Source organism: Sardina pilchardus, chromosome 23 (assembly GCF_963854185.1).
Source record: "Sardina pilchardus chromosome 23, fSarPil1.1, whole genome shotgun sequence".
In the NCBI taxonomy this organism is placed as follows: Eukaryota; Metazoa; Chordata; class Actinopteri; order Clupeiformes; family Clupeidae; genus Sardina; species Sardina pilchardus.
The window spans coordinates 12,898,449-12,916,870 of record NC_085016.1 but is presented as its reverse complement, the minus strand read 5'-3'; the positions used below and the strand labels follow the sequence as shown (position 1 = coordinate 12,916,870).

General features: G+C 47.1%; 1 protein-coding gene across 1 annotated transcript in view; it reads left to right on the top strand.

Moving 5' to 3' along the window:
- Positions 1-596: 596 nt before the first annotated feature.
- Positions 597-18,422, top strand: part of ptgfrnb (prostaglandin F2 receptor inhibitor b) — a 42,312-nt gene continuing 24,486 nt past the window's right edge. The window contains exons 1-4 of the mRNA XM_062528324.1: positions 597-872; positions 3,577-3,957; positions 8,592-8,999; positions 12,577-12,954. Of these exons, the coding sequence (XP_062384308.1) occupies positions 827-872; positions 3,577-3,957; positions 8,592-8,999; positions 12,577-12,954 (1,213 nt within the window). The 5' untranslated portion in view covers positions 597-826. The remainder of the gene's footprint in view (positions 873-3,576; positions 3,958-8,591; positions 9,000-12,576; positions 12,955-18,422) is intronic.

Here is an 18,422-nt window from a genome sequence, read left to right as displayed (position 1 = left end):
CTGACGTGCCAACAGGGAATGCCAAGATACGCAGAGCCATTTGGTGAAGCATTAGTTCTTACCAAACTGTTTGGGAGGAGCGCCATAACAGCTGTTCTATTAAAAAATGGCATGCCCCATAACAACACTGTTTTTCACTATTTAATAGCCTAATGTTTGAAATAATTCATATGACGGTATATTTGCTCTGCTTTGCTACCATTGGCATAGCCAAATTACAGTAGGCTATACTACAGCATATCACTATAATAACGTTACCGGTTGAAACACAGTAGCCTACGCAGGCAGGGAGCACCGTGAGATCAAATCAGCCAGGTCTGGACTCAGGTGGTTAGCTTTTTTCTGACAGACCATGAATGGTGTCCCTGATTTATTTACATTAATTTCTAAGTCAAATTGCGGGACCACAAAATAATTTGTTAATTAGTCATCTGTCCCCAAACCCACAGTAAAATGGTCTATAATCTGTGGCATCGTCACCGGCCACGGCAAGTGCATCGTGTTGCTGGTCCCCTCCTCCAGCAAAGCCAAACTTCCGGACCAGGCAGCGTCAGAGGGCTGCCCATTGATAGCAGAGGCGCGAATCATTACGCGCCCGGCGAGGAACTGTCATGCCAACGCTGTCTCGGGAACCTCGAATATCCATAGCCTACGCTACAGCCACAGTGCCCGGGGAGCTCCAGCGCATCGTGTGACCTACGCCGACTATCCTGCTACACCCCCTGAGAACTGAGGTGCTCCGAATCGATACGAGGAGACCACACATGCTAAATACCTGTACAGTTTCTTGAATAGACATCGGAGGGGGAAAAAAGAAGAGTGCAAGATGAACAGCCTTCTTAAAATCTTGTGCACTGTATGCCTTGCATTCGGTAAGTGACAGAATTTCAAAAAGTGGTCAAATTGCCATGGAATGCTTAGCAAGCGTCAGCCACCGGACTGATGTCCCATGTCATAAATGGCATGCTAAAGCTCAGTAGGTTTGCGATAGCCTTGTTCATGGATCTTTTTTCAAAGTCCATGTTTTTGTGTGAATCCTCACTTTGACGCTTGACAACCGGTTAGGTGAAGTCTTAATTAAAACACCATTTGAGATTATGGATTTTTGTGGAGAATCTAGAAGTTCCGTCTTGGAGCTTTCGTATTCCTTATCTCGTGAGGGTGGGACACAGTTCTGGTTAATGTGGTGACTGATAGCCTAATCGCTACTGTTTATTTGCTAGCTTTTAAATCACCTCATAAATGAACCTCGATTAGAGTGAGCAGAACCAGTTTTAAAGGAAGCCTACCATACACAGTTTTTTTACACGTTTCTGTTTCACTCTGTCAAACTCAGTGTCACATTCCGTGATATTATTCCCACTGTAGGGTTCCTAATGATAACATATGAGTTTCTGTGTGTGTGTGTGTGTGTGTGTGTGTGTGTGTGTGTGTGTGTGTGTGTGTGTGTGTGTGTGAGAGAGAAGAGTATGAAAAGGAGGTATGCACACGCCTCACTGTGACTAGAGAGAGTGGATATGGAGGATTACATTCACACATTTAAGAGCATTATTCTAGATTGTTTATTCGCAGCTCTGTCACTGTGTGTTCAGACTTGCCATGTGTGAGCTGGAGTGTGCTGGTGTGAGTGTGTGTATGTGTGAGTGTGTGTATGCCTGAGATTGGGCACTGACGTCACAGTGGGCTTCACTTGGCTGGTGCTTCCTGGTCTTAAATTAGTACAGTGGAATATGATCAGATATCCTCTTTCCAAAGGTGCTACTGTGTGTACACGTGTGTGTGTGTGTGTGTGTGTGTGTGTGTGTGTGTGTGTGTGTGTGTGTGTGTGTGTGTGTGTGTGTTTGTGCATTAGCATGTGTGCATGTGTTTGTTTGTACTTGTATCAGAGCCAAGAGCTTAAGGTTGATTTTTCGTCTGAACATAAGAACAACCCTTGGATCCCTTTGGTCGGAAACAAACTGCCTTGTTTATTCCTTGTATATGTGCCGTTTGGAGGCACCCTCCTCTTCCTGACATCCATTCTCCGGGAACTGTGTGTGGCCATCCACTGCACATCCGTGTGTGTGTTGCGTCTACAACCCTACAAGAGCCTGCATGCTTGAGGCCTTGTTCGATATGTGACTGTAAACATTCATTTTAAAGCAACCTACCCAACATGTCCTGGAAATGGATCAACAATAGGGTCTTTAAACAAAACACACAGGCCTAATTGTCAGCTTGGATGGATGTATTGAAATACTCTCTGAAAAACTCTTCTTTGACCTCTAGATACAGTAAGCATTTTTAAAAATCTGTCCACTTCGGTGGTGAAACGAAACCACTTCCTTGTTCGGGAAGACATGGAAGATGCTTGCTTTGCTTTGTAGGGCTGCGCTGGCTGAATTAACAGGCTGGGGTGTACACTGACCAGCTAATTTCTCTGTCTCAGTAATTGCAGAGCCCCACTGCCACTAAAGGGCCCTGCGCTCCATATTTATCCAGTGCAGATAATTATCCCGGTGTCAGAGAGACTCTCCCCCTCGTTGCAGAGTGCAGCACAGTCGGTTGGAGTACAGTCGTTTGGGTGTAAAAAAGGGATCGAGTGGTTCTGAGAAGCTGTCGAAGCTTAGAGATGGTTTCGGTTCAGGTTGATTCATCTTCTTTAATGACGCACCATGGACGCGTTTTACTGTGTTTTCATCTGAGTCTCGTGCCCTACTTTGTCTGTTGGAACATGCTTTGAAGTAAGCTCTTCCCTATTTCAGAAAGTGGTCGAACCAGTTTCAAACACTTCTATCCAGCTTTTAATTCTCTCATTTTGAAACCATAAAACATTTTTGACACATATCCAGCACAGAGATACACTGGTAACAGCAGTATTTTCAGCATTTAATTGCACAGTCCCCTGCATGCTTTCACATTGTTGTTTTACTGCAACAGATAAAACCCTTCAGGGTTAGTGTGTCAAATTGACATGTTTGTTAATAAATAATTTGTCGTAATTGACCACTTACTTGTGTTATGAAGTGTGGCGTACATTTAGACTAGCTCTACAACTTTTTCACTTTGACTCCACCATGGGAAACATGGCACACTTTTGGATTATCAAATGTTGCCTGCCAAAATGTTATATTTGTTGTGTCCTGTGTCCCTATGCATCCACGTGTCTTGTGTTAAATGTGCTTCTATTTATGTGATCAGGTGCTAGTTGTGGTGGGTAATAATTGTCAGGTTTTTTTGGCATAGACTTGAATGAAGAGAGGGGGGCGGCTTACTGATGGAGAGGGAAGAGAGGGTGATGTGGGCATGTGTATGTGTGTGGAATGGTGGAGGAGAGGAGGGGTAAAGAGAGGGCAGAGGGTGGGAGAAGAGAGCATGTGGCTGTTTGGAGAAGCCGTGAGTGAGGAGAGAGAGATGAGGTGAGCTTGTGAAGAGGAGGCGTGGAGGGAAGGTGATAGAGAGATGGTTTGGGGTTTAAAATGGAGTTCAACAGAACCCATCCATCCTCCACACCTTGGACTCCCAGCCCCCCCCCCCCCCCCCCCCCCACCCCCCCTTCCACTCTTCATGTAAATAAACAGTGTTTATGTATTGCAGGTGTGACCCTGGGTCGGGAGGTGACCGTACCCGCCGGGCCTCTCTTGCGAGTGGAAGGCCAGTCGGTGGCTCTCCCCTGCTCGGTCGCCAACTACGAAGGACCCAGCGAGCAGGACTTTGATTGGATGCTGGTGAAGGGGGACGCTGCCACCGCACTGGACACTGTCCAGATCATCTCCACTTTCGACACCTCGTTCACAGATGTGTCCTTGAGGGAGCGCGTGGCCAGCGGGGACATCCTGATCAAGCGTCTGGCCGACAACAAAGTGGAGCTCAAGATCAAGGAGGTGAAAGTGTCGGACAGCGCCACCTACAGGTGTAAAACGCCCAGCACGGACACGCTGATCGTGGGGAATTATCAGGCTGATGTGGAACTTCGAGGTAGGATATAATGTATATTTATTTGTTTGCTCTTTACTCTCTGTCTAGCTGTGTGTGTGTGTGTGTGTGTGTGTGTGTGTGTGTGTGTGTGTGTGTGTGTGTGTGTGTGTGTGTATGATTTAGACAAAACACATTCCACAATGGAACCAATGATAATGACTGAAGTGTCATGCCATGTAATGCTGTTGGCACATAACAACGATGGCGCATTGCAGTAATTAGGCCCACTGCTCCACAAAAAAAACTCCGCACTCAGATTTGTGTAACATGTCACCACAAGAGTCAAACCACAAGAGTTCAGTTGCCATTGCGCATTCAAAAGCTGTACCAGCACTTGAAAATAACATTTGGTTAAAAAAAATTTTTTGGTAGATTGCGGTATCTTGTTCTGGAAGCAGTTAGTGTTTACACTTTGTAATATGATCCCGTATGTGTTATCCCTCTAAGTATGTCACCATTAAGCACTTGACTCCAGATCGGCCTATTTTATGAGTAAGTAACTGATAGTGTACTCTTCTCTTCACGAGGAGCTCAAGAGCCTAGCCCAGTGCTGCCAAAACCACTATTTAACTATTTAACAGATTAGGATAGTGGAGTGGAGGGCTATTAAGGGCTCCAATCTATTCAGCGAAGCCACATTAGATCATGTGTCCTCTTTTCCGCGGGGCCTCGATTGTTGGGACGCTCCCGAACGGCCTCCCCGCAGTCCTTACTTCCGCATGAATCCACACGGCACGGAGAGAGAGGCCCACAGCGTCTCGGCCTCTCTCGGTCTCCCGCTCTCGCTCTCGCTGTCCGGCGCTGGCTCTCTGTGAATGGCCGCCTCGTTCCCCCTCGCTCGTGTAAATCAGTAGTGGTTGTGTTGGGGTGGGGGGGGGGCCTGGTGCTTCGCTCGTCCATGGGGGCCTTGAGGTATTTAGGTGAGCGCGGAGGCCGGCGTTGCCAGCCTTCCCAGGAAATGGACTTGGCCAAGACTCCAGCCGAGGAGCACGGGCTAGCAGTTTTTTTTTTTTTTTGCTTGCTCGCCGTGGCTGGTGGCTCGCCAAATAGAAGAAAGGAACAGGAGAAAGAGATAGAAATGAAGAAAGAGAGAGAGAGAGAAAGAGGGGAGAGAGAGAGAGAGAGAGAGAGAGAGAGGGAGCTCAGCTGTTCTGTTAGAAAACTCGGCACCGCAAACGATCTGCCGTCAGGTGCTGCTGAGTTTTTTTCCGCTGCTACTCTGCTCGTTGTTCCATGATGCCCAGATTAGCGGCGGCCAGGTGGACGCTCCGGCACGCGTTCAGTTCGGCAAACGCTGACTCTCCCCTCCTCCTCCCTTCCCCCTCTCGGTTCCCAACTCGGACGCCCCCGACCATGAAACCTCATCCGAGCTATCAGGAGGGAGAGAGAGAGAGAAAAGATCAGCGTTATGTAATGCCAAATTTTCAAGCCAGCCAACATCAGCACCCTCAGGAAATACAAACGCTGGTAATAAATCCAATAAGGAGACAGATAGGCCGTTCAGTTACGGCCCTGGAGTTGAGTATTGCATGTTAATTCAGGAAGAAGAGGGTGTACTAACTCCGAGTGAATTTTTCCTCCCAGTGTGAGTGAAGAGATGAGGCTCTTGATCAATATGCATTTGTCACTTGTATTGTGTATGATTTATTTTGCCCTGGGGCTTTTCCTATTATGCCTGTGTCTGTCCTTACCACCCATGTTTTGCCGTGTTGGCTTGGCTGGTCTGTCGCCCTGTCTGTGGATGATTAGAGGCCAAACTGGTTTGGGGAGGAGGGGTGTGGCCGAGCTCTGTGCAGTGGGAAAGCCAGACGGCTTGAGTAGTTTCATGTAAATGCGGTCACACACAAGTAGTCACGCGTGCACACACACACACACACAAGCAAGCACACACACACAAACACACACACACACACACACACACACACTCTCTCACACACACACACACACGCACTCATACACACAAACACACAAACAAAGACACATATCTAGCCCCTCAAACACAAACAAATGCACGCATGCACGCACACGCACACACACACACACTCACACACTCACACACAAAAACACACAGAAATATGCATGCAGTCACGTTTCCCAACTATGGGACTGAGGCCCCCTCGGATAATCTTTCACCTGGAGCTCAGCAGAACAACAGCCCTGGGAACCATAGTGAGCCAAACACCTCCAGTACGTGTATACAGTACATTTCCCCTGTACATGCATCTGCAGTCACACTCCTCATGTAAAGAGGTGTATATGTCATATTCAGACATCCTTCCTCACACCACAGGCTGGGCTGGGCTGAAGCCATGGAGATCCGGTCCTGCAGATGGGCCTTTTTATGAGGGAGGATGCCTCTTTCTCTCTTTCCCTATCTCTCTCTCTCTCTCTCTCTCTCTCTCTCTCTCCCTATCTCTCTCCCTCTCTCTCTGTTTCTCTCTCCCTATCTCTCTCTCTCTTTCCCTCTCTCTCTGTCTATCTCTCCCTATCTCTCCCTCTATCTCTCTCAGTCTGTATCTCTCTCTGTCGGTCTGCCTTTCTCTCGCTCTCTCTTGCTCTCTCTCTCTCTGTCTGTCTCTCTCTATTTCTCTCTGTCTCTCTGTCTCTCTGTCTGTCTCTCTCTGCTGGGACGTGCTGGAGTTTGCTCTCAGCGGGGAGTTAGTTCCGTGTTTATTTAAGTTGGCTTCTCATTGTATGGATGCCTGGCATCTGTTGGCCACGCGATTGCATTTCTGATTGCCCCAGATCCCCAAAGACGGCAGGGGGTCAGACAGAGCTTCCTGACCTGTCTTTACATGCGTCACCATATTGTGTACATTTACATATGGTGAATGTGTGTGTGTGTGTGTGTCAGTGATGCGCGGGCTGATCCAAATCGAGCGGGCGACCGCGGTCACCCGCGGTCACCCGCGGTTATGGGTCAAGAAAAAATATTTTTAATGATATGCGGGTCATGTTTGGTCGGGTCGGTAAAAAAAATATGCCCTTATTTTTTTGTCATTTAATAACATTTAACATAATTGTCTTTAGAAGAGAAAGACATAGGTTGCAGCATTCCCACTGAAACGCGATTCTATCCCCCACATTTTGTCACGAACATGTAGAAATGCACTTGTTGTTTCTGCGTAGACAGACCCTCGGCTACACTTGACATGCAGTTGTGTTCTGTTCTCAGAGCATGCTTTCTCTGTCTATGATCTGCAGCTTTTTTCTCGAACTGGCCAGCAGAAAGTGGCAGAATCGTCTACTGAGCAGCGAAGTTGCCGATGCAATGCGTGCTTCTCAAGTCTGATAATTTGCAGCAAGATCGAATGGTATGGAAATAAAAATAAACTAAAAGTTTCCCAAATCAGGAAATACTTCTTAATTTAATGTCATCAAGGCATATAGCCTACAATTGGTATGAGCATACAATGTGCGTCCTTGCGCAACTTATATAGGCCTAGTGGCTCGTTGGAAAGCCCCACGTCTGCTCTTCCCCACGTCGTGCAATAAAGGTTTCATCTCGCTGAAATTTATAATCGCGGAACAATGGACTTTTGGTCCATTGATGAAGACGTTAATAAAGAGTTTCTTAATAATATTCTATGCCTGCATTTCATGCTTGGGAGAGCTTCAAGGCATTCATGTGAGGAACGGCTGAAACAGAATTTGTAGCCTATAGGAAAATCCTAGGCTAATTATGTTCAATGTTGAGTCAAATAGCCACATTTTTGGATGAATGCTGACACGGAACAAAAAAAAGGTAGACTAAATGCATGTTTCCCAAATTCTGAGCAATTATAGGCTATATATAATTAGGCAATATATATTATTGTTTTACATGCATATGAGATAGGCGTAGCTCAATGACGCTACGACTAAGTTAGACTACTTTTTACAATAAGCGGGTCGGGAAGCGGGTCGGGTCCTGTATTTCAATAATTATTTTTTGCGGTCCGAGTTGCGGTCGGGTTAGTTGTAGACGGCGGGGCGGGGCGGGTCGTTCAGACACGTACCCGCGCATCACTGGTGTGTGTGTGTGTGTGTGTGAGAGAGAGAGAGACAGACAGGCAATGCGCTTGCTGGAGAGAATCTTTGTGTTATCTTGGGAATAGACAGTGACCTCATTACTTGTTATTAGTTAGGCTACTAATTTAGCCGAGTCTGCAGTTATTACACTGTCAGTATGGACTGTTGAATTTTGCTTTGTTTTTTAATGTCTTTGTTGGTTTCTTTGCCTCATCAACAACTTACTTGGTGTGCTTTGTATCATCTTGGGCATATCTTATTAACTAATGATGTTAATGGTCAGTTTGTTGACTATTAATACTGTTTCTTTGGAGTGTGTAGTAGTCTACTTCTGCATACATTTCAACTCATGTTTCAGATATGGCAGTAGTACCAGCTTTATAATAATAGTATCATATAATAATATATATTATGTTATATATTATATATACAGTAATAATAGCTTAGATTGTTACCTCTGCCAGAAGAACAATACAGGCGGAGGTCTGTGTTCTCTGAGTGCTTTTCTAGTTAGTAAGTGTAATGCCATGTTACTTCTTATCTATCATGGATGCTGGTGTATATTGTGGCCGGTAGATCCAGACGTGTTGTAACTCCACGTTCCTGTGCCCTTTGCCCCCCAGTCATACCCAACAGCCTTGTGGTGGAGCCACGGCCCCCTGCGCCAGTCATCCCCGAGGGTGGCACCGTGGGGCTCTTCTGCAACGCCTCCTGGGACCACACGCTGGGCACCCAGCTCTCCGTCACCTGGTCCGCCCGCAAAGGCGTGGCCACCCTGGAGGACCTGCTGACCTTCGGGCCGGACGGCGCGGTGGCGGTGACGGACGCGGCGGCCCAGCGCTACGCCAGCGGCGGCCTGAGGCTGGACCTGCACCGCAAGGGCACCTACGGCCTGGTGCTGACCGGAGCCGCGCCGGCCGACCAGGGCGTGTACGTGTGCACGGCCCGCGAGTGGACCAGAGAGGGCGGCGCCCCGTACAAGCTGCAGCAGAAGAGGACGGACATCGGCCACGTGTCCATCACGCCAACAGGTATGTGGCCAGCGTAGACATGACATACCAATGTATATATGTATAAGTTTAAATATATGTATAAGAGTTCAGATGCAAAAGCCTCTAAATCCGTCTGACCACCTTTCTTTTAAATGAGCATTTTTTTATCATGTTTTTGCCTACAGATCGATATTTCAGACCAGGAAGAGCGATATGTTTTGAAGCAAAATTATTTCATTAACGTATACTATGTGTGGAGAGCATTCACTCGCCATCGTTATCATATAGTTGACAGAAGTGGCGTTTAGAGGATTTGCATCTGAACTCTTTCTATATCCACTGATATTATGAATCTTATATGGTGAAGCCACCGCCTGGCGATCGGTCAGACAGGGTTGGATTCCTGAGCCCGCTGTTTGTAGTCCATGTTGTTTGGATAAAGGTGTGAACACCTGTCAACTCGCAACTCACTATGGCTTTCCAATCCATTTCCTTGAATGATCACAGTGGTGGTTTGTGACCAAAGGCTGCGTGCTCAGTGGTGTGCGATGTTCCACGTGAAACTATTATTAGATCACACTGCGAGTGTTTTCATACCAAGGTCTTGTTTAATTAGCTTGACATTCCTGCAAAAGCCTGAACACCCCCCCCCCCCCATCTCCCTCCTCGCCCCCCCCCAAGCATGATCACGGTTACGATCCAGTAGACAGTTGACTGGAATGCATGGTGAATGGTGTCCTTGTTTTCTCCTCTGGCGATAACTCAACGCTTCCGCAAATGAACCGACACATCAATCAAGCACTCTCAAGCTGCACACAGTCAGATGAAGTGTGACTTGGAAAAAATGAATTGGATATGCTTTTGTTGGTTGTGTGATTAATAATTTAGGAATCAGGAGACCATGGACCCGTACTGAAGTGTCTCTTTAAAGGTAGCATAATAGGAGGTTTCTAAGGCAACCGAACAAGCTTCCTTCCATCCCAAGTTTCAAGCAGAGGTTCCAAGTTTTCCGTATTTGCCTTCCACAAGCCTCAGTGGGAAAGCTGAACGCCTGCTTCTGTAGAGGGAGATGGAAATGACAGCATGTAAACAGTCGGCAGTTGGGATGATGAGATTTCAAACACAGCATCCTGCTGAGAAATTGGGCTAATGAAAACTGACGTTTGTGTTTTTTTCTTGCCTATCTGTGAAGTTCGATTCATCATTTAGTAGTGAGTGTTTGAGACCGTACTGTATTGCGCGTGTGCTTGAGATGTACAGGGTGTTAGATGGAGCGTTTATGAGGATCATGCGGTAAACAGTATGTCCTTCAAATGGACGCTTTGGACCGTGTGTGTCTGTCTGTCTGTGTGTGTGCGTGTGTGTGTGTGTGTCTGTCTGTGTGCGTGTCTGTGTGTCTGTGTGTGTGTCTATGTCTGCGTTTGCGTCTGCGTGTGTGTCTGTCTGTGTACACACACGTCTGTCTGTTTAAGTCTGAGAATAAGGGGAAAATCGTGTTAGCAATTCTCACAGATTCCCACCGGCCTCTCCTCTCCCTCGCCATGTGTACTTGCGTATGCAATTTCGAGCACATCAGACCTTCACACGAAACGTCTCTCCTCTGTCCTTTGTTCTCCCCCCTCCCCTCCCCTTCTCCTCCTCCTCCTCTTCCTCCTCCACCGCTTACCGTCTGGATGCGGTCCTATACATTCCCCCCTTCTCCCCGCCCCGTAGGACAAACAGTGCTGTTTGAGCTGGGGTTGCCGGGGATCGCGCTCACTGTAGGTTCCTCCTTGGTTACCGCTAGTCTGTCAGCGCCACGCTGCCGCTTATTTTTTTTTAATTAAAGGAGAGAATGTTGCCCAGGGAGTGCTACGGTGGCTACAGCAGGATAAGAAGGGGTTGCCCACGGAGAGAGACAAGGGCAGATAGGGGACTCTGGGATTCTGTTGCCCCCCCCCCCCCCACACTCTCACTGCTGATGGAGATAAACACGGCAGCTGAGGCCTCTGAAGAATGCGCGGGGAGCGTTGGAGCGATGGAGAGATGGAGGGTGGTAGTGTCTGGAACGCCGTGCGGTGTCATGACGGTGTCTTTAAAGGTGTCGTCCCGAATCTCACAGTATCTTTTTTAAAGGCACCGTTTTTCAATCCTGGTGAGAGAGGCTGTTTATCAAACGCGCCCCCGTGCCTTCAGTGGTCCAGAAGTGATGTTGTGGAGTGGAGTGGAGTGCAGCTGGATCAGTAAAAATGGCTCTCCCAGGTATCATTTCTCAAGGAATGTTGATGGAGAAAGTAAGCCATGTTAAGCTCATGACAATGACTCAAGATTAGCAGCAGCCACACCTTAGCATAGAAATGCATGACACATGTAGCCCTTTGCTAATCACCATTACAAATAATCAAGTGTCAGGTGCCTCGGTGTGAGGCGTCTGTTATGACATTCTCTTGTTATGTCGCTCTGCTGGATTCTGTCACAATCACTTGGTGGAGTCGTTTGTCACCCAGAACATAATATATTTGACTTTGTGTCATAACACAGGACTTATTGCCAAGAGATTCATATTGTATGAACATGCGATGACGGATTGCTCACTTTTCTGCTGTGCTTCTGAGAGTGTTTCTTTGAGATAGAGATATTCAAAGGACACAGCCAAGCATAGTAGCACACGTGTGTATCAGATATGGTTTTAGATGTTCACCGGTTATTAAGGTCTAGCACATTAGCATTTTTTTCTCAAGGGCATCTTTTATCTTTTAAACACACACCGTTAATTGAGTTAGTTCGAGTTGTGTACATGACAAGACCAAAGAAGTTGCTCCATGCTCTGCTGTGTTGGCAGCTTATTGGTTTAATGATTCATTAACCTCAGTGTGAGGTTTGCTAGGTTCGAGTATTGCATTGTTTGCCTGCCTCAGAGCCACAAGGAGCATAATTACCATGTTAGTGTCACACAGATGGAAGGAGCTTTGTTCAGTTGCCCGAGAAACCTTCTATGGTTTGTCCTTCAACTGTATGTCGGAATTCCCCTGGGAATTTTCAACTTACATAACTACATAACGTGGCTAACTCGCATTTACAATGCCGTTATCTTTGATCTCACTCACACTTTCCTTGGCAACTCAAACACTGGTTATCTAGTATTGTTGTTTGTACAGGAATTATTTTTAGTTACTCTAAGGTTACTCTAAGGTTGTTCTTCATTTGTGGGTTCATTTTGACAAAAGTGTTAGCAACATGAATAAATGTGGACGTGAATGGAAGAGCCAACAAAAGCATATCTGATTCATTGTTTGGTTAACTTTACCAGAGACGGTTCTACCATAATTTTCCGACTATTGGCCGCGGCTTATACATTGATTTTGCTAAATTTCTTCAGCTATAAGGTTTATACGTGGGGCAATTAATATGGTGTTACTGTAATATGGTTTTGTTTCTTTTAACTTGCATAAAACACTGTCCTGCGGCTTATATACAATGCTGCTTATATCCGGGGAAATTAGATGTGAATGGAAGAGCCAACAAAAGCATATCTGATTCATTGTTTGGTTAGCTTTACCAGAGACGGCTCGAAGGTATCTTTGGCTTCACTAACACAGACCCCTTATCTTATCTGTGATCTCTCTGTCACCTCCAGCCCAGTCGCTGAACGTCTCGGCCCACGGCAGCACCGCGCTGACCACAGGCGACACGCTGACCCTGAGCTGCCTGGTCGGGGCGGACGACTACTCCCTCCTGGGCCTGGAGGTGGCCTGGCTGGCGGCCGGCTCCCGCGTCCTGGCCCGCATGGACCGCGACGGCGTGGTGAACGGCTCGGGCACGGACCCCCTGGCGTCCGCGGGGATGAGACGCGTGCGCGAGGGGGAGTTCAGGCTGGTGCTGCCCGCCGTGGAGACGTCCGACGCGGGCATGTACCTGTGCCAGGTGCGGGCGTGGGTGCGCCTCAGCGGGGGAGGCTGGTACCAGGCGGCAGAGAAGACCTCCAACCAGCTCCAGGTTCGAGTGACCCATTTAGGTGAGTGGTGCCAACTCTGTGTTTGTGTTTGTGTTTGTGTTTGTGTGTGTGTGTGTGTGTGTGTGTGTGTGTGTGTGTGTGTGTGTGTGTGTCGGGGGAGGGGGGTCTGTCTGAGAGGAAGATCATGTCCAGGGAGGGAAAGTGTGTATGTCCTGTGACTGTCCTGTGTGTGTCCTTCACCCATGAAGTCCTCTCATTTGACTCCTGACCCTGCTTTAGCTCCTTCTTTGCATCCTTATTTCCATCTGCCTCTGGACCTCCTGGTAAACAAACATCCTCAAGGCTGGTGTTAGTTACTAGAGCAAAGTTTAGACACACAACAAAGTTTAGAAGTTTCGGTTTACAAGTAGATGGATCTTTTACACCCTAAACTAAGCATGGCTGCATTCACTGAAGCTCCTCAGTGTAGTTTGATCTCGACCTCAGTTTAGTCTACTTTCTGTTCATAGTCCAGTTGTTGCTATGTCTGTCTGCAATTGGTGCCAGAGTGAAATGACTACAGATTGACCTTAGTTCACACCCAAAACACGGCCTGGAAGTTGTCTGGAAGTTGCTGCTATGGTGATGAATGTTGGTCCAATCATGAGTGTTCATGCTGAGCTAGCTGTTGTGTTCAGTTCTGTCAGCATGCGGAGCAGCTGCATAAACTACAGGACAACAAATTTATGGAAATGAGGACTTAACTTCCAACAGTTCTCGCAGCCCCTTCAACAGACACTGGCTAATATGTTTTGAACAGAAACCTCATCCATAATATTACAAGTGTAATGCGTTTGAGATGAGGTTCACAATTCAGAAATCATTTTTTAGGCATACATAACTTTAGCTGGTCTCCATTTTGAATAAGGAGAACACCGCATGCTGGAATGACTAAAGCAAGGCAATTCCTGTTGTTTTGACACAGGCCATCTGTGTTGTTAGTGATCTTAGGTATGCTGTTTACATGTGCAAGGAGTGCTATCTCTAGTTTCACCCAAGGAGGGCAAAGAGTTCACCATGTCTGTGTGCTTCACTGCGCTGGTTTGGGGTGTCGGAGATGTAAACCAGCGTGGCACCATTTGAAACTGACCTGTCGGTCCAACCCCGGGCCTCACAAATCTTTGGGTGGCCTTTATGAAGATGAGTGACAGTTCAGGAGTCTTACGTAAGCTCAGACCAGGCTGTCTCAGGCATGCACCGCTCATGTGTACTGCCATATCGCTATGTCTACTGCCTTGGCTGGGGACCCTGATATGTAACCTTATCCCCCGACTGCTTCAGACAGAGGACATAGGAGCTGTGCATACTGTGTATGAGTTTTATGGGTAGTCAGCTGAAGGCCACTGCATAAGATCTCACACTCAAAGTTGAATCTGCACGCGGTCCTTTTTCTATGATTTTTTTCTCTCTCTTTTTCTCTTGCTTAGTGGTTTTGCAGAGACTCTATTATGCTAAGTGTCTTCAGTATTATTCTGTTTTAATGATCATTTTTTAAGTTCTTCAATTTAAGTGTTAAGATCATGTATAATGTGATGAGCTCTCTGTCACTGTACAGTAGTTACTTTGGGGCAGTGTAGTTGTGAAGTTGTGAAGTGTGATGCCTCAGACCTTAGAGATGTGCTGTGGTATTAGATCATCCCTCACTTCATAACGCACCTCTCTGGCCTGTTCTGGCTGGTAGGAGAGCCAGCTGCTCTGGTACAGTCCGCGCTGTAGGAAGTAGGTTAGAAAAGTCATTCGGCCCTCCAAACAGCTGGTCATTAACTGCTATTGGGTCATTACAGCGTTACAGAACAGTACACGGAGTTGTTTTTCTATCGCCTCTAATTAATACGAAGACCTACTTGTCTGCAGCGCTCTTGCTAAAGATAGCCGGCTAGCCACGTCAGCCATCGTTGGAAGAGGGAGACAGACAGAGAGAGAGAGAGAGAGAGAGAGAGAGAGAGAGAAAGAGAGAGAGAAAGAGAGACAGAAACAAGTCTCGTGAGTTTCTCTGAAAAACAGCCCCAAGGTTGTTTTCTCAAAAACCCGTACAGGACAACAACGTATAGCTGAGGCACTTCCCCCCCTCCCCTCCCTTCCCCTCCCCTCTACGACCATTCCTGCCGCATTTCCTGTTGTTGGCATCCCTCAGAAAAAGACTCAGGGGCAGGTCCCGGGGTGGGTAGCGTTGGGTAGAAAAAAAAGTTTGGGAATGTCCCGCTCCTGGCCCCATAGACCGCTGTCAAAACAACCCACCTCTGCGCAGTTAAAAAAAAAAAGGGCCACAAACTCCATGCTTTTAGTGGCCATTGTTCCTGACATCCTGAACTGGTCAGACTCCGACTGGGGCTCCTGTGGGAGAGAATGTCATCTCAAGGCCGGAGACGGGCAGGGGGTTCCATACCATGTCTATAAGGGCATTACTGGGGGTTTTCTGCCAACGCCTTCAGCAATGCTTTTGAACTTCAAGATGTGTGTAGCCAACTGTTACAGTAACTGAACCGCTGCTGAATACATTGTTGGGGGACACACTGCAGTTCCATATTCAGTGGCATAACTTGTGGTTCGCTGACTGACATATAGCGTATATACGTCAGTCATATGCCTATAGCATGCCAATTGTCCATTCTGAATGGCTTGAGTGAGTTTATGGATGGTCACAGTCCTACACACAGTTTTCAGTTGAATTCTTTTGTCAGTATGTTTTTCTTTGATCAGGTCAATGACTCTGCGTTTAGCGCCAGTATAGACAGAAACTCAATACACACCAACACCCAAAATTACAGTAATCCTTTCGCTTCACCAGTCATTAAGAAGAGACTTATATAAGCACAACAAGAGGGAATAGTTGGGAAGAGTTGTGAGTTGTGAGTGATCATGGTATTTAGTCAAGAGCAATTTGTCATCTGCTATTTGTTCAACTGATCTCAAGCCGCCGAGTATTTGCTTTTGTTCGTGATGTTTTCTGTCTCCGTGTCTCTCTCTTTTTCTCACCCTCCATCCTTTTTTCGCTGTCTGTATCCCTCTATCTGTGATTCTCTCTTTCTTTGCCCTTTCACTTTCTTTCTTTATGCAGACGCACACGCACACACACACACACACACACACACACACACACACACACACAGATGCTCTTGCACCCCTTGACCTGTAATAATGCCATGCTGTATGGTTTGTGTGTTGTGTGAACGGTGTGTGTGTGTGTGTGTGTGTGTGTGTGTGTGTGTGTGTGTGTGTGTGTGTGTGTGTGTGTGTGTGTGGTGGCAAACTCCACCCCAGCGGTGAGTTAGTGCCGTGTCACCTCTCTTATTGTTGCTGTCACTCACTCACTCACCCTCAGCTTCTGTCTCTCCCTCTCTCCCTCTCTCCTTCTCTCCCTCTCTCTTTCTATCTTTCTCTCTTTCTATCTTTATCTCTCTTTCTCTCTCTCCCTCTCTCTCTCTCGCTCTCCGTCCTGCCTCAGTTGACTGCACCCCACAGCCCTACACGGCTCCCCAAACACCCAACATCACATCACATCACTTCACATTGCATCGCATAACAGCACATTGCCCTGTCTGTGTCTGCCAAGCTAATTTAAAGCTCCCCCTTCTCTCTCTCTCCCTCTCTCTCTCTCTCTCTCTCTCTCTCTCTCTCTCTCTCTCTCTCTCTCTCTCTCTCTCTCTCTCTATCTCTCTCTCTCTCTCTCTTTCTGTCTCTGTCAGCCGGGCTGATGTCTGTGCTGTGTGTTACACGAGTATTTCTGTGTGTGTGTGTGTGTGTGTGCGCACGCATTTATGTGTGTTTGATTGTGTGTGTGTATGCATGCTTGTTTGAGTTTGAGCGTTTGCATGTGGGAGAGAGTACATTTGTGTGTGTGTGTGTGTGTGTGTGTGTGTGTGTGTGTGTAGGGGAGCAGTAGAGGAATGCAGGCACGTTGGGCTCGGCCTTCTGGTCGTGTCCGCCTGAAACCCAATATTCTGAAGCCGAGCCTGGACGCCCCGCCAGTGAAGTCTCTCCTCTGAGAGTCAGCCAAGGGAAGGGCCTCTTGGTGAAACACCTGACTTGCCTTACACAGAGAGAGGGATAGAGAGAGAGAGAGAGGGAGAGAGAGAGAGAGAGAGAGAGAGAGGGAGAGAGAGAGGGAGGGAGGGAAAGAGAAAGAGAGAAAGGAATCCCACATTCATCTGTTTGTTATGAAGCCAGACACTGTGGGTATCATAGTCCTTTGGGTCTTCCTCTCATTCTGGGTCTGAATTTATTCATGCTGTCGAACATTTTTCACTCTCCCTCACACACACACAGACACACACACACACACACACACACTCACACAGGATCATGAGCCTGATTGTATATGAGAACGTGCACAGGGAATTGTGTAACTAAAGGAAAATGTGTGACATCTTTGAATAATAAAATCAGGGCAGTAGTGGGTGATTTAGTGATAGCTCCCATGCTTGTGTGAAACAAATGGTTTATATATTGAAAGCGCTGGATTTATAATGTCAGGTTTTTATAGGTGCTGCGTCCACAAAGCTTGTTTCTGCAGCTGTCCAACAATGAAAGACAAATGAAAGACGGCATAATGAACCTAGAAATTAAAAATGACCCGTAAAAATAGCCAGTAAATGTGCTGGACATATGAGACATAAGCTCTGTTATTATGATCATCTGGTTTTAATGATTATTTGCAGAGGTATTACTCCAGTCCTGATGTTGTATAGTCTGGCACAAGTTACACAACATTCATAAGTCTCTGATAAATGTATTTACGGGGTGTTAAATGAAACAAATTACTTTATATTGGCATACCAAATTCTCATATCTACAGCAAGCGATTTCAAAATGGCTGTGACTATGCACTTTATCTTTGGACCGAGGGCCGGAGCGTTAAACAGGCAATAATAATCGAGTTAGCGTGACTTCTCACGTGTCGCAACAACTGGAATTTTTCTGCGCTCTTCCCTCTCCCACCCTCCCTCGCCGTCTCACGTTATCTGTTAAGGGACCTGGAGCTGGCTCTCGTCCAGACCACGAGCCGACGGCGCCCGTTTACACCCTCATGCATTTACACCTCACCTGGCATTATCTCTGCGCAACACCTATTGGCCTCCCCTGGGAAAACCGCAGCAGGTTCATTTGGTTCCCACAGAATAATTAGGCCTGACCTATTTTTTTTAAGTGATCAAACTGGTGGTGTCTTTTTGAGGAGAAGACTCCCCGGGGACTGCTTGTGTGAGGAGTGTAGTGCACTGCACTTTTCTCCTCCTTTCGGCGGAAAAGACAACATGAGGGTTGTTGGCGAGGCTAGATTACACCGGTCACTGCTTGTGTTGACATGTGCATACACTTGAGAAAATGTGTGGGGTCAACCATTGTAGGTGTCCTACATCCCGTGAACCTGAAAGTGCGGCTCGGTTCAACCGTAAAAAGTGCCAACATTATTACAGCTGTCAGCACACGTTTGTGCTTTCCCTCGCCAAATGACTCGGAATCTCAAGTTCCTGTGTACAGTTGGGAAAGGT